General features: G+C 49.5%; 2 protein-coding genes across 4 annotated transcripts in view; both read right to left on the bottom strand.

The window, feature by feature from the left end:
* The window catches only part of DGKZ (diacylglycerol kinase zeta), a 58,193-nt gene extending 56,060 nt beyond the window's left edge, over positions 1 to 2,133 (bottom strand). Inside the window, exon 1 of one of the 3 annotated variants that reach the window (XM_074275643.1) lies at positions 1,819 to 2,133. In XM_074275643.1, coding sequence (XP_074131744.1) covers positions 1,819 to 2,069 — 251 coding nt within the window. In that variant the 5' untranslated portion in view covers positions 2,070 to 2,133. The remainder of the gene's footprint in view (positions 1 to 1,818) is intronic. The other 2 variants (XM_074275642.1, XM_074275653.1) reach the window with 2 other exon arrangements.
* Positions 2,134 to 10,843: 8,710 nt separating this feature from the next.
* The window catches only part of CREB3L1 (cAMP responsive element binding protein 3 like 1), a 53,637-nt gene continuing 48,125 nt past the window's right edge, over positions 10,844 to 16,355 (bottom strand). Inside the window, exons 11-12 of the mRNA XM_074276742.1 lie at positions 12,506 to 12,773; positions 10,844 to 12,146 (exon numbers count right to left, since the gene is read on the bottom strand). Coding sequence (XP_074132843.1) covers positions 12,110 to 12,146; positions 12,506 to 12,773 — 305 coding nt within the window. The 3' untranslated portion in view covers positions 10,844 to 12,109. The remainder of the gene's footprint in view (positions 12,147 to 12,505; positions 12,774 to 16,355) is intronic.

The following is a 16,355-nucleotide window of genomic DNA, read 5'->3' as shown; positions in this document are numbered from 1 at the left end:
GACCTCCTTCTAGCGCTGTCTCTCTGAGGCCATCCCTCATCTCGAGGACTTCTCACTCTCAGAATGGGAGTTCCCTCAGGGCACAGGTGCTAGGAAACCCAAATGCACATCTGTTCTCAGAAACTTCTTTCTGGGCAAGTCCCTGAACCTATTTCATCTTGGTTTTTTTTTAACCCCTAAAAAAGAGGATAGTAATAGAACCCATCTCACAAATTGTAAACGAGATTTTGTATATATATATATAAACATGTGTGTGTGAAGCATTTTAAAGTTCTATATAAATGCTAGCTCTCTTGATTGTTGTTATTATTCTTATTACTGCCTTTCTTTTTTTAATATCCCAGCATTTAGCCCAATTCGCATTTAGTTGGGATATATTCCAACTCACCCATGCTGGTGGGCTTGCTCTTTTCCCTCCCACTGTCCTGAGCTCCCTTCTTCTGGGTACTGCCCCCAGCCTCCCCACCTTCCAAGCCTGAAACGACCTGATTCTCGTGGATCTTTTCATTCTATGTTCCCAGATTCCCCAAAGGGCTCAAATTTCCGACCAAAAGCCCCAGTTCCTCCAACCCTCCAATCTCTGCAGGGCTCCCTGAGCTAAGCCATCTCATCCCCTCTACCCCAACCCTAGCCCATCCTCCATCCTCCTCTGGCATCCTCCTCTTTTCTCCCTCCCCAGACAAGCACCTCCTCTCAATTCTGTTTCTCCTTCTTTGGTTTTGCTCAGGATCCACTGGGGACTCCCCCTACTCCCAGGTGAGCGGCACACAACAGGGACAGTTGTCCTCAGCCCCAGATTGCTCACCCTTTCTAATATTAAGGGATCAAAGCGGATATGACCCCTGCAGGGGTGTAACTATTCTTCCCCTCCCTCATCCCCCCTTCCCGTGGGAAAGGTGCCATGTTGCGGAGCCAAGAGGGCTCCCTGGTATCACCCACACGCAGTTCTGTGGCAGGTGACAAGGAGATACAAGCTGACCGGGGTTGGGGTGGGCTGCCTGCCAGGCCCAGTAAATTGTTCACACTCAGAACTCTTTCCCAGCAGTCCTTGCTTCAGCCAGGACAGGCTCCCTGGTGTAAAGCTTTCTGTGAAGTCCAGTGAAGTTTTTTGCCTAAGGAGTTGAAGGACCCAGTTCTTATTATCAATGTGGCTCCGGGGGAGCCGTTAATTCTCTTTCAGATTCAGCACGACGCCCTGGGAGAGCGGGGCACTCCATCTAAGATCCCTCCGGATCCCACGGTGCCCGGGATTGGGGCAGGAGAAAGGGTCCTGCCGGCTCCTCCTCCCGTGTCATAATCACCCCCTTTTCTCCCTCTTCCTCAAGCCAAGTAAAGGGAAACATTCAATAGCAGATGCACAGCAAATGCTTCTTCAATTGCTGCCGATAGGTCAGAAGGGGGCAGATCCCCGCCTCCGGGCTCCTGGGCTCGCTCGGAGGGGAGGGGACCCCTGAGGGTCGCGGAGGGGAGGGGAGGGCTCCGGAGGGACGATGCTCCGGCCTCCATCTGCCTCGGGTCCCCCGCCCAGCCGAGGAGGGGGATGGGGCGTCTGTGTGCGCACCCTGGGCCCCCAGCCGAGCGGCAGTCACGGACTAAAGGGGAGTGCTTCCTGGCTCCCTACCCAGCAGAATCCCCCTCCCCCCGCCCCGGGGACGTGAGCTTCTCCCCTTCGCTGCCAAAGGCGCTCCGGGGGATGGCAAAGTCCCGGGAAGGGAGTTGAGTGTGGGCGCAAGGAGAGGCCCGGGGCGGTGCTAGGGTCCCTCCGGGAAGGGTCCCGGCTCCTCACGTCCCCCTCCCCCTCCCCGCACGTGACCTTACCTGTAAGACACCTGTTTCCTGAGATTCAGCTGCTGAAACTGCTCCTCCAGCGGGGAGTCCTCGGTCGTGCCCCGGGGCCACGCCAGCCTGGGCAGCGACAGCTCGGGCCGCGCCGCGCCCCCTTCCTTCCGCCAGCACCTTCGCCTCACCACCTCCTCCTTGGCCTCTGCGCCCCGGCTCGCGCCTTTCCCGTCGCGGGGGGTCCCGCCGCCGGGGGCCGAGCCTCCTCCCTTCTTGGGTCCCTCGGCCATCGTGTCGGCCGCCCTTCCGCTGGGGATCCGCGCCTCGGAGCGCCGGCCGGGAGACCTGTGGCGCCGGGGGCAGGTGGCCCCGGAGGCCTCGGGTTCGGGCCAAGTTCACTGTCCTCTCTCGGTCTCCCGCCTCCTCGGGCAGGGAGGACGCGGCTTCGGGGGGGCTGGGCGGGTGCTCCCCTCGAGAGCCGCCCGACGTTCCGAGGAAGGAGGCAGGGACGCGCGCGGCTGGAGCCCGGGCCGGGGAGCACGCGGGGCCTCGGCGGGCGGTCCTCGGGGGTCTCCGGGCGGCTGCGGGGCAGCGCAGGGCGGCGCGCGGCGGGAAGGGACCCGAGCTAGCTCCGCGCTCCGCGCTCTCCGACTCCGGCAGTAATGTCACCTTCGAGACGCTCGCAGCCCGCCGTTAACCCCGTAGAGGCCGGAGCGCAGCGCCGAGCAGCGGCCCCGCGCCCTCCAAGCGCTCTCCGGCGCTCTGCCAGCCCTGTTCCGGCCGAGGGCTCGGGCCGCCGCTGCCAGAGCCCGCGGGGTGTCGGCGCTCCGCTCGGCCGCCTCCGGCCCCCTCCGCCCCGACAGCCCCTTCCCAGCGGCGGCAGCTGCCAGTCAGCGGCCCCCTCAGCTCCGCTGCTGTCAATCTCTCCCACCTTCTCCGCGAGCAGCCCTGCCAAGCGTCCCCCCCACGTCCCCGGCCTGGCATTCGCAGCCCGTCTGAGGCAGGTGGAGGGCGGGGGGCCGGGGGTGCGGAGGAAGGCGGGGGCGGCTGACACAGGCACGACTTTGGAATTGGCTTTAACCCTGTGAACTCCGGCGATCTTCCGAGGGCCAGCTGGGACGGGAGGGGTGGGGGAGGGAGGAGGAAACGGAGCAGACCGGAATCAGGGAACCTGGCCTTGGATTTGGGCTCGGCTGCTTTCCAGGCGGGGTCATCTTTTCCAAGCTTCGGCCTCCCCTCCCCCCGACATTTCTGTGTGTGTGTGTGGGGGGGGGGGCAATGGTCTGCGCTCCTATCCCATCCACTAAGCCTCGGACTGCAAAGGAGAACCCTCCTCGATCCTCCTAACAGCCCATTGGCTAAGCCCCTTTAAGCCCCCTGCATTCAGGAGCCTCAGACCCCAGAGAGTCTCCTCAATCTTGGGGGTTAGTTGCTGAACGAGAAGAAGAGAGCGCCTTTAAAGGCTCCCTTCTCCCTCTTCATTCCAGCCAGTCCTGGGGCTCCCTTCATTTTCTTTCTCTTTTCCATTCTTCCCGGCAGCCCCTGGTTCTGACCCTCATGACAGCTTGCCTTGACAATTGTGATAGCAACTATCTGACATTAAGCCTCATGAAGGCAGAAACATCGTCTTAACTAAACCCCTTCTCCTCCCCACCTCACCCCCCCCCAAATAAAAAAAAATCAGACATCTAGGCCTAAAGGTAGAAAGAATCAACTTAGGAAGAATCAGCTTCAAAGCTGAGCTTAAGCATTTAGCAGCTGTGTGACTCTGGGAAGGTCTTAGCTTTTTCTCTACTGTAAAGTGTGAGTAATAAAGAGCCTTTAACTCTCAGGGTTGTTATGAGGAACAAATGAGATAATATCTGTAAGGTGCCTGACATGGAGGTGATTAATAAATATTTGTTTTGCACTGGCCTCTGCACAAAGTAGGCACTTAATGAATCAAGAAATGCTTGCTCTGCACTGACCTGTGGACACAGTAGGTGCCGAATGAATTAAGAAATGCTTGTTTTGCACTGGCCTATGTGGGTGCTTACTGAAACTCCCACAAAATATGTGAAACCAGATTGGCTCCTGACTGTCCTGGAGCTTCTAGTCTCTTTATTATTATTATTATTATTGTGGCTTTTTATTTACAAGATATATGCAGGGTAATTTTACAACACTGACAATTGCAAAACCTTTTGTTCTGACTTTTCCCCTCCTTCCCCCCACCCCCTTCTCCAGATGGCAGGTTGACCAATACATGTTAAATATGTTAAAGTATAAGTTAAACACAATATATGTATACATGTCCGAACAGTTATTTTGAGCTTCTAGTCTTTCTCCTTTCCAATCCACCCTACATCGAAGTCTTCCCAAAGTATCTCTTCTCAGTTACTCCCCCTCTTACTTTCAAACTTTAAATAACTCTCTATTGCCTACAGAATAGCCCTAGCAATAGAGAGCTCCCATCCTCAATTCACAACCTAGTAACAAGTATAAGTATGTTTATCTCCATTATACAGTTGAGACAACTGAGACTCAGAGAAGAAAAGTACTACCCCAAGTCACAAAGCACAGCCTGGTTTAGGTGCTCCTTCTGTTGACACCATACTGTCCTATAGCCAATGCTGGTATTTGTTTTGCTTGACTTCATATTTGTTTAAAGGGTTCTGTTTGTCCAAACTCCTTAGCCTGGCATTTAATTTGACCTTGGCTTTTCATAGAGGAGAGAGTTTTAGAACCAGAGTGAGGAAGGTTCAAATTCTATGAGCTGTGTGACCATAGGGGAGTCACTTTCTGTTTTAGCCTCAGTTTCCTCATGTGTAGAATGAGAGAGTTGAATTGGATGACCATTGTGTCCTTTCAGCTACAGAATCCTTCTCATCCTTCAAGGCTCACAATCTTCTCTTTCATTTTTTCTTCTTCCTTTCTTCCTTTTTTATTTTTCTTCCTTTCTTTTCTTTCTTTCTTTTTTATTTTCCTTCCTTCCTTTCTTTCTTTCCTTCTTCCTTTCCTTTCCTTCTTCCTTTCCTTTCCTTTTTTCTTTCTTTCTTTTTCTTTTTCTTTCTTTCTTCCTAACTTCCTTCCTTTCTTCCTTCCATCCTTCCATCCTTCCTTCCTTCCTTCCTTCCTTCCTTTCTTTCTTTCTTTCTTTCTTTCTTTCTTTCTTTCTTTCTTTCTTTCTTTCTTTCTTTCTTTCTTTCTTTCTTTCTTTCTTTCTTTCTTTCTTTCTTTCTTTCTTTCTTTCTTTCTTTCTTTCTTCCTTCCTTCCTTCCTTCCTTCCTTCCTTTCAACACACATTGCTTTATGAATCACATTAGGAGAGAAAATCAGAGCAAAAGGGAAAAACCATGGGAGAGGGAAAAAAAACAGAAAAAATATATCTTGTAAATAAAAAGCCACAATAATAATAATAATAATAAAGAGACTAGAAGCTCAAGGACAGTTGCTTTACATTCGGTCTCCTTAGTTCTTTTTCTGCATGCAGACCTTCACCAATCTTCTACAGTTATTCACAAATCCATGAGCACTTTTCTTTGTTCTGATCTCCTCATATTGTGCTTTGGATTGTTATCTGAGTAGGTGCCTACTTCTCCTATGAGATAGTTGAATCTTTGAAGGCAAAGTTCACACCTTGGGCCTCTTCACAACCTGCAGATCACTGACTACCAATCTGAGGACCCAGCTCGAGCCACTCACTTGGCAGATGAGGAAACTGAGTAAAGATATGTGTGCCCAAGTTCACAGATGACAGAGCCAAAATCTGAACTCAGGCCCTTTGGTTCCAAATCCAGTATGGTATTGTTGAAAGAGTGCTACTGTTCATGTGAGAAAATGTTTGTGGCAGCCCTCTTGTATTGGCAAGAAACTGAAAACTGAGTGGCTGCCCATTGTAACATGCCCCCCTGGCAGTTACTATTACCAGTCTGTCCTAGGCCCAACAGAGTACCTTTGACCACTGACCTTTGCAGTGTCAACTCTACCCGGCTCGCCTCCTCTGAGGCTTTCAAAGGTCTCTGGCCATGATTTCTTGAATCTATAGTTTAATAATCGATAGCACGCTCAAGAACAGCCACTTGTAATCTTAAAAGCCTTTATTATACCTACTCACATAATGCTCTGACTTGATGCCCTGACTTGTAACTCCCTCGTGAACACCTGGTCTGAAGACCCACGTGTTCACTACCAAACTCCTTACCTCTCTGGGCTATCCATTACCTTGGCTTGGCTGGGCTACCCCAGGCTAGGGAACCAGGGTGAAGTACGCCAGGTTAAAGAGAGTGACTGGCTGCAAGCAGTGGGCTTATAAAGGGCCTGTGAGGTCACACACACAGCCAACCATCGAGAGAGCCATCACCCATTACAAAGCTATCTCAATATGGACAGGATCCCACCCACAAGGCAGTCCTATATCCACAGAGATTACTTCTGGGCCACTCAATCTCCTGTTTCGATGTGACCGCCCATTTAAAGCCCTTATAGAGAATGGCTGGATAAGTTCTGGTATATGAATATTATGGAATATTATTGTTCTGTAAGAAACGATCAGAAGGATGACTTCAGAGAAGCTTGGAGAGACTTACATGAACTGATGCTGAGTGAAATGAGCAGAACCAGGAGATCCTTATACACGTCAACAACAAGATCATGTGATGGCCAATTCTGATGAACGTGTCTCTTCTCAACAGTGAGGTGACTTGGGCCAGTTCCAATAGACTTGTGATGGAAAGAGCCATCTGCACCCAGAGAGAGGACTGGGAACTGAGTATGGATCACAAGATAGTATTTTCACCTTTTTTGTTGTCGTTATTTGCTTGCTTGCTTGCTTGCTTGCTTGCTTGCTTGTTTGTTTGTTTTTCTTTCTCATTTTTTCCCCTTTTGATCTGATTGTTCTTGTGCAGCATGATGAATGTGGTATAGAAAACCTGTACATGTTTAACCTATATTGGATCACTTGCTGTCTAAGGGAGGGGATGGGGGGAAGGGAGAGAAAATTTTGGAACCCAAGGTTTTGCAGGGGTAAATGTTGAAAATTTTCCATGAATATGTTTTGAAAATAAAAAAAGCTTTAATTAAAAAAAAAAAAGAAAGAAAGAATAAAGAAAGTGCCCGTTGGAGTTGGAAGTTCAAGGTGAAAATTCTGGTTCTGCTTCTTACCATTAGTTTGACCTTACTATCAGCCTCTTGGGGCCTCAGTTTGTCATCCATCAGTGTGGCCTCTGAAGACCCCTCCAGGGTAATTCTATAAGTCAGAGTTGATTCCTTTGTTTCAAAGAAGTTTCCCCCTCCCTTGCCCCCTTTTCCTAGTGTTAAGGCCTGTGACAGTGGCATCCCATCCCCTACATTGTGTCTTACAGCTTCCTGAAGGCCCTGAGCCTCCCCTCTCTGGCCGGGCAGCCTCCTACACCTTGAGCCTCACCTCCCTGGCAGGGCAGCCTCCTACACCAAGCTTTACGGTAGCTCTGGCTTTGTCATTATGTCTCCCAGATGGATCAGCCGCTGGGTTTCTCCATTAGCTCCAGTTCAGTCCTTTCCTGCTGGCCTCTCTAACCCCTCAGGGGCCCTTTGTACATTATTCCTCTGTCCTCACACTTCGCCCTTTACTATCATCTGCTGATTTCATTATCTCCCCCCTCCGCCTCCCCTTCCCTCTTCCCCCTCCCTCCCAGGCTCCCTCCTCCCGAGAGTCGGGGACTGGATCAGAGCTGCAGCCAGCTCCCAGTGCCCTCCTCCCTTCCCAGCCCCCATTTCCCTCTCCTGCATCCTTCCAGATGGAAGGACAGGTCAACAGGCTGGCCTTCAGGAAGCCCTGGCCAAGATTCACAAAACAGGTCACGATTTACAGGAACACGTGTTAGGAGCTGGGCCAGACCTCACTGGTGATGGAGGCCAACCTAAGCATTTTACAGATGTGGAAACCGAGGCCCAGAAACCTGTAGATTTGTCTCTCCCACCCCTTTTCTGCCTCCCTTTTTCTGTATTCTCCCCTCCCCCCATTAGATTGTAAGCTCCTGAAGCTCAGGGACTGTCTTTTTATTATTATTGTTAATTATATCCCCAGTTCCTGGCACACTTAGTGAGTGTGGATTGGATGGGACTCAATGGGATTCATGAACTTAAAACAATCTGGTGACAGTGATTCGATCTGATTAGTTTCCTTTGTAATTTCTGATTTTAAAAACATTGTCCCGAGAAGGGGGTCGGGAGGCTCCACCATATGGATGGAGGGGTGATCTAAGGCCACACAAAAAGTCAGGAGCCTAAGGTCACCCTCTGCTCTAACGAAGGATTTCTGGGTAAAGGAATAAAGAGGCTGGACTTCTGTGTTTGTAACTGAGCCACAGACCTGCTGGGAAGGAGAACGGTGCTTCTTGGGAGCTGTAATCTGCCCCCCTCCCCCCGTGCCTGCAGCCAGAGCATACACTTCCAACAAAGGATTTGTTGTGTCAATTTGAGGGAGGATGCCTGACATTTAAGGAATAGTCACCTGTCAGCGAGGGTGGCAGGGCCTGGCGAGGTCCAGAAACCACAGGGCCTGTAACCGGAGACGGTACCACCTCTGCAGCTGTGCATGGATCCCAACACTAGAACAAAAGCAGCTAAGCTTGCATGTCAACAGGGAGGCTTCAATGGGGGCCTGCAGTGTACATCCCCCCTTCACCTCCCTCCAACATAGTACTGAAGGCCCAGCCCAGAACAGGCTGGAAGAAAGCAGCTCTGAGAACATCCATGAGTGTATGAGGAAGGAGTTCTGGTCAGCCCAAAGAAGGAGCCATTCTGGTCCAGCTAGGAAAGATTCTGGGGACATACAAAGGAAGGGAAGGAGAAGGGAATGCCAGAGGGGAGAATCATAGAGAGAGAGTCATTCACTAGCTGTGGGACCCTGGCCAGTAATAACAAGGACAACAGACCAGAAGACCTCCAACGGCTCATTCTACCCGGCGTTGACGTAAAGCTTGGAGATTGGCAAAGTGCCTCGTCTCATTGGAGTCTTACAACAATCATATTATGGGGATAAGAGGGAACCTAGTATGACTCCCATTTTACAGATGAGAAAAGTGGGGTAGGAAAGGTTAAATGCCACAAAGTATCTCTACAACAATCCTGGGAAGCATATATGGGGATAAGAGGGAACCTAGTATCTCTCCCATTTTACAGATGAGAAAAGTGGGTTAGGAAAGGTTAAATGTCACAAAGTATCTAAGGGCTTTCTGACTCTGGTTCATAAATCTCTGGCAGACCTATCTATAAGATGAAGGGGTTAACTGGGTGACCTCTGCATCCTTTCTAGCTCTGAACCTCTGGCCCGATGATCTCACTGGACATGTGTGTTTTGACAAGAACCCAGCAGACAACATTACTGGCCTGTGGCTGCCAAGATCTCCAGGTCTGGGAAACACACAACCAGGTGAGATGGCTCAATCTTCCTGAGGATCCTTTTAAATGTAAGAATATGTTTCTCTCCAGTCTCTTCCTGAAGGCTTGGGGTGGGGAGGAAAGAGGGGTTCCCTTTCCCCAATGGACAGTTTTTAAAAAGTTGTTTTTAGAGCCAGCCTGTGATTCTCTTGGTACAAGGGACACCCCAGGAAGGAAAAGCCCTCTGTCCATGCTATCTATACTTGCCCAGTGGCTAGCACTGCAGTGGATACTTAATAAATGCTTGTTTCCTTCCTTCCTGATCTATTCCATCTTTGTATACATCATTTACTAAGTATTTTTTTAAAAAGTAATTTAAATAAATCCAATTTAAAATAAAAATTAAAATAATTTTAAAATATTTCTCTCTTCCCCCAAATCTTTGATTTTTCAAGCTAATTTTTTTTTTTTTTTTTTACAAAGATTCTTTGTGTAATTAAGTTCCCCATCACACCAGGCAGCAGCAGCAGGATGGGAAAGAATTGGGCAACTGACATCTGATATAAATCAAGGGCTCAGAGATCCACACTGGGAGGCCATGGGTCATGGTGCTCAGGAGGTGAAGTGGGAGGGAGGAATTCGGCCTCAGAGGTCAGGGCAGCCAAGGGTTAGAAGTCCAGGGAATCAAATCATTCTGATGTCAAGTGCTGATCCCAGGATGGGTGTTGCCAGCCCCCGAGCTGGCTGTATGCTTTGTATGTAACTGAGGCAAACTTCAGCCACGGCCACTTGTAAACATAATAAGTAGGGAATTCTGGCCCTGAGAGTCCTGTAGTCCCTTAAGGTGCAGTGACTTGCAGGATTGGAAACCAAGGCCTCTGACATCCTATCCAGACCACATGATCAAGGTTGGGTATGGACTAAGTGGAACCAGGTTGAACACATCACTCTGTCCCTCTGGAAGTCCTGACGGTTGCCCATAGGCTCTCAGCTGAAATGCCAGCCTTTCTGGTTGGCATTTAAAGCCCTTCACCGTCTGGCTCCACCCTTTCATTAGAGCCCATTTGTCCCTCATCTCCCCCTCACGCACATCACATTCCTGCCAACCTCAACAACTTGTTCCCTGTACATGACGTTCGATCTCCTGCCCCACCGGCCTTTGTCCAGGCTGTCTTCCAAATGGGACTTACCTCCTGCAGGGCTCACCTCCCCATGAAGCTCAGCTGGACACCTCCTACACCAAACATTTCCTGCTCCCCTCCCAGGGAGCCCTCCCCCACCTAGAAATGACTTTGTATCGTTTATCTATGTATCTGGGAACTTGTTATTTCCTCTCCAGAAAAAGGGATAAGTTCCTTGAGTTCAGGGATTATTCTATTTTTTTTTTTAACTTTTTTCCAGTACCTGGCATATAGTAGGTGCTTAATAAATGCATAATGAATATTTCCCCCCTTACCACAGTGGTTTTAATTAGTTGCTTATAGGAGGTTAACCAGCATAATAGGGATACTGACTGCAATGGTTCTGTACTGTCTACAGCTAGCCTGGACGGTCCTGGGGGCAGCCTGGGTATGGCAGGACTGGGCCTGGAGCTGGATGAATTCAGCGGAGGCGGGCTTGAGCAAAGGCTGCTCCCCAGCAGAAAGAAGTACCCCTTCTTATTACCCTTTCTCCCCCACCTCCCACAACGATCCCAAAGGGAGAAAGGCACGTGAGCGAGAGGTTGATGCTGAATCTTTTTTTTTTTGTTTTAATTTTGCTTCTCTAAAGCGTGCGCTCGGCTGATGGAGTGAGGAGGGAGGCGACTGAAAAAGCCCAGCAGCTGGGCAGCATGGGGAGGCCAGGGGAAGGGGGAGAGGGGAGAGTGTCCCCCTCCCCCCAGGCTCCAGGAAGGAAGGGGTTGCTAAGCCCGCACTAACTTCATAAAATACAAAATGGGGAAAAAAAGGGATAGGGAGGAAATGGGGCATGGGGGGGTGGCTTCTAAAATACAATATCTTAGGGAATTGGCAGTAATAAAAAATAAGGTTCATTATTTACAAACAATTTCTGCTCTTGGTCTCTGTACAGTAGTGGGGGGCAGTGGGGCCTGGCCTGACCCCTGTCCTGGGAGGATGGGGATAAGGGAACTCGGATGGCACAGTGGTTGTTAGATCGAGGGGAAGATTAGGAGGGCAGCCCAGTGGTCTCTGGGAAGGAGGGCTAAGGAAGGAAGGAAGGGGGAGGGGTCAGGAGAAGTCCTAGGGAAAGTTCCCTCTAATTCAAAGAAAGCTTTGCCCAAGAGTTCCCCAGGAGGCTGCAGGGGCGCTGAGGGGCAGGGAGGGAACTGTCTTGTCCCATCGCATCTCCAAGGCCAGGGCAGACTCTCCGGGTGCCCCCATGGATTTGGGGACCTCCCCTATGAGAGAAAATGGCCTCGGAGATGGAAGGGATGGAGGTTCTCCAACTCCCTTCTACCCAGAGGGCCCAGAGGAACTAGAATGGAGCGGGAGGGGGCTGGGGAGTGTGGTGATGGTGTCTATGTACAATCCAGCCCCACAAGGGGGGGTTATGTCCATCCCCTCTGACCCTAAGGACAGGTCCTTGGGGTTAGGGGGAAGGGAACATCCTAGGTGAGCCAGGGATGGAGGGAAGAGAGAAATGGAGAGCTCCCAACTAGTGGACAGTTCAAATGTAGTGGTGATGGGTGAGAGAGGACCCCCACCTAGGAGAGGATGAGGGGGCATTGGGAGGAGTGACGTGTTCTAAGGCCAGGACGGGAAGAGAGAGAAGATGAGGGCTCCCCTTCTCCTTCTTCTTCTCCCTCTCCCCTGCCCACCCTCAGTGCCATCCTTCCAGAGTCTCCTGCCTGGGGCGGGCGAGCCCCACCAGGGAAGAGAAGGAAGGGCTGGTTGTGGGTAGGGATATGGATCGGATTGGGAAGGTTGAGGAAGGTCCCCTTCTTCTGAGTGGCTTGGGGTCCAGGCGGTATCCTGGGCTCTGGTGGGCGCTACAAGTACGTGGTGGTGCCGTTCGGATGTGTCTCTCTGGAGGAAAAAGCAAGAAAGGGGGGGGAATGGATAGTTAGTGCTGGGTCTCGGTGCTGATGCCCTTTTGCTGAGGTTAATAATAATTATAATATTGACACCCGGACGGCACCTGATCGTTTCCTCCATAACAACTCTCTGAGGTCGGTTATGAAAGTACGATGAACTCCATTTACAGATAAGGAAATGGGGGCTCACAGAGACAGTGACTTGCCCAATATTTAGAACAAGTGAATTAGGATGGCTTTTGGGGGGGTCTGAGATACGATGAGCAGGCAGCCAGTGGCCTTGTTCTGAGCTCTTATTGGACCCCCCCGAAACTGTTCTGTTCTAAAGACCCCAGGGCCTTGATCACCGACCTCTCGTGGAAGCGCTCCTTGGGGTGGATGAAGTCGGGGCGGGTGTCGTTCCCATCCGGGGCCTCCAGCTGGGACTTGCTCAGGTACTTGGTGGCCTCGTGGGAGCTGGCCAGGTGGCCATGAGAGAGATGATCCTGGGGCTGCTCCTCCTCAGGGATACCTGGCTTGGTCTCCCAGCCCTCTGGAGGCTCCACGGGCAGCAGGGAGCTGTAGCCATCCTCCAGAGAACTGGCCCCCTCATCATAGAACAGGAGGCTTCGGGATGGCACTGAGGAACAGCGAGAAGACACAGTGAATGCCCTGCCAGACAGACAGTGAGGATGGGAGGGGACAGAGGAGAGGGAACAACACTGAACAAGAGAGCCAGGGCACTGACAAGCTGTTCACTAGCATCATTCTTCCTTCGCCATAGAATCCTAGAATGCCACAGCCGGAAGGGCCCTCAGAAATCCACCAACCACTCAATAAGCATTGATTATGCACCTACTGTATGCAGGCTCAGGGGATGCAAAGACAGAAATGACACAATCTCTGCCCCCATGGACCATAGTGATCTATCAAAACATAAAATGTTAGTGCAAGAAAGACCTTGAAAACAGAGCTGGAAGGCATATGAATGCACCCTAGCAAGGTGGCACAGGGGATGGAGAACCAGACTTAGATTCAGGAGGACCGGAGTTCAAATCCGGCCTCATTCACTTCCTACTTGTGTGATGCTGGGCAAGACACTTAACTGTTTGCCTCAGTTTCCTCATCTGAAAATGAGCCAGAGAAGGAAGTAACAAATGACTCCAGTATCTCTGTCAAGAAAACTCCAGGAAAAGAGGGTCACAAAGTATGGGGACAACTGAAAAAATGGCTGAACGGTAGAGATTATCTGGTCTAACACTATCATTTTTATGAATGAAGAAACTAAAATTGTGACTTAATAGAGATCATACTGAATAACAGAGCAGGAATTTGAACCCAGATCCTCTGGCTCCCAATTAAAGGCTCTCTTTCCCTTGCACCACATTTCTCTCGCTTCTCTTGGGAGTTCAAACCGCTCATTCCAAAATCCACGTTTCCCGTGTGTAAGCGAGCATGAGCTACCAAGGCATCCTGGGGTGAGATCAGAGTTGTCTTCAAGCATTGGCTCATTAGTCTCCTTTTGCTTGGTCCCTTTTTTCTCACCTTCTTTTCTTACTAGAGTTTACTCAGCTGTCTCCACTTCCTTTCCATCCACTCAGCCCTTAACCCTAAAGATGGCTCTGGCTCTCTTTCCATTACTCTCCTGAAACTGCTCTCTGGAGGTTCTCCAGTGACCTTCTCTCATTCTTCATCCTCCTTGACCCCATAGCCACAATTGATGCTATTAACCCACTCACTCTTCTTGAAACTCACAGCTGAGAGGAAATCTAGAATTCTCTAAGTAGTCTCCCTTATTTTCTCCATATGGGTAGGGTACCTCCAGAGGGGCTGCTCTCTATGGGTGAGGAAACAGGCTCAGGGAAATGACTGGCTAGTCCAAGTTCACACTGCTAGTTGATGGCAGAAAAGGAGAGCAGGGATTGAGCTCAGGCCTTCTGATTCCAAATAACAATGGTCACTCCTTTGCCTTCTGTGACATTGCTGGAGACTTCATTTTTTTTTCTTCTTTGATCAGATCATGTCTGACTCCTCTTCTGCTTCTGTCCCCTTAATCCAAACATGTGCTTAAATGCCACTTCCAATCAATCCAAGTTGCCCTTTTACCCAGGAAATTCTGAATCTGACTTCAATTTCTCCTATGGTTGCTAAGCTCCATGTTACTCTATGTGCCAGGATGCTGCCATCTGCCCTCTGGATGTATTCCTATTCCCCTCAAACTACCCACTGCATCCCCTCCCCATACATATATCTCCACTTCTTCATTTCAGCTGTGACTTTATCAAAGCTGGAAGGAGATCTGAACCTAGAATGAGAAGAGCATGCAGCCCCTTGGTTGTGCTCAGGGGAAGCCCAGTAATCCTCAGAAGTCATTCCTCTCCTCATAAACCATTAGTGGCTCTTCAGTTATTACGGAATTAAGTATTTAAAACAAATAATATGTAAACATTCTTTCTACAAACTGCCTCTAAACTATCCCAGTAGCTTTATCTCAAACTATTACCCTTTCTAAAGGACAATATTCGGATCAACTTGGCGACATTTCATCTGCTTCAACAGGTTGCCTCCCCTCCTCCTTTCATTCCCCATCTCTCACTAATCTCCAATCATTCCCTGTCTATAGGCTATTTCCCTGGTTTCCTATCATGTCCATGTCTCTTCATTCCTAAAACAAAAAACACACACAAAACCCATTTATTCTGCCCATCCCTGTGAGCTATGTCCCATATCTTTCTTTTTATAGCTGAACTACATGAGAAGGCCATCTACAATCAAGGTCCTCATTTCTTTCCTCTAACTCTCTTATTAACTCTCTCAAGTCTGACTTCCAACCTCATCATCTGGTCCAAACTGCCCTTTCAAAGTTACTAATGATCTCTTAGGAGGCAGCTAGGTGGCTAAGAAACTGGGTCTGGTTCATTTGTGACCCTATTTTCCTGGAGTTATCTTGATAGAATCGAACAACTGAACAACAATTATTTCTTAATTGCTAAATTTAATGTCAGTTTCTCTGTCCTCATCTTTCTTGACCTCTCTGAAACCTTTGCCACTTTTGATACTCTACCACCCTCTACCACCTCCTCCTACCTATCTGACCACTCCTCAGTCTCTTATGTTTGTTTGTTTTCTTTTTCTTTTTTTGAGAGGTAATTGGGTAACCCTACCTGGGTTAAATGACTAACCCAGTCACAGAGCTCATGTTAAGTACCTGAGGTCACATTTGAACTCAGATCCTCCTGATTCCAGGACTTATCCTCTATCCATCGCACCATCTAGCTGCCCCACATTTCTCAATCTTTTGCTAGATCTTCATCCACTCACGATGATCCCCTTAGCTCCATAGACCCTCTTCTCCTTCTATACTCTTTCTCTTGATGGTCTCGTCAGCTGTGATGAATTCAATTATCTGCAGATGTTTCTGGGATCTATCTGTCCAGCCCTAACCTCTCTCTACCTCCAATCTTGAACCTCCAACAGCCCATTGGACATCTTAAACTGGATGTCTGATAGACATTTTTAACTCAACAGGTTCAAAACTGAACTCATCACCTTTACCACAAAACCGTCCCACTATTCCTACTATCTCTCTCTATTGGGTTGAAGGTACCACCAATCTCTTAGCCATTCAGGCTTGCAAGCTAGGTGTCAATTCCGATTCCTTACTTCTCCCTCCCCTTCCAATCAGTCGTCACCTTCTCCATAGCTCTGGTAGAGAACCCCTTCCCTCCTTTTATGCCCTCATCCCCTCCCCCCTGGACTACTGGAATAGCTACGGGGGGGGGGGTCTGCTTGCTTCCAGGCTCTCCCCACATCAGTCCATTCTCCTTTAAGTTGCTAAAGTGCACCTCTGGTTATATCACTCCCCTATACAGTAAACTCAAGCGGCTCCCTATCATCTCCAGGATGCACTTCTTGGTTTGGCTTGTAAAGGCCTTTATACCTTGGTCTCTTCCTTCCTGGCCAATCTTTTTCTGTCTTTACCCTGTTTCCTTCAGGTCCTAGCTAAAACCCCGCCTTCTATAGGAAGCCTTTCCCAAGCCCTCTGACCTCTTGAGCTTTTCCTTTGGAAATCTTTCCCAATTTATCCCGAGTATGGTTAGTTTGTGTACAGTTATTTGCATGCTGTCTAATTAGACTATAAGCTACATGAGAGCAGAGACTGTGACCTGAAATGCTCATTGATGACATGACTCAGTTTTCTCAGCTTGCATAGTTAATAAAG

Source organism: Sminthopsis crassicaudata, chromosome 6, assembly GCF_048593235.1.
Source record: "Sminthopsis crassicaudata isolate SCR6 chromosome 6, ASM4859323v1, whole genome shotgun sequence".
Lineage (NCBI taxonomy): Eukaryota > Metazoa > Chordata > Mammalia > Dasyuromorphia > Dasyuridae > Sminthopsis > Sminthopsis crassicaudata.
This window is presented reverse-complemented; position numbering and strand designations above follow the sequence as displayed.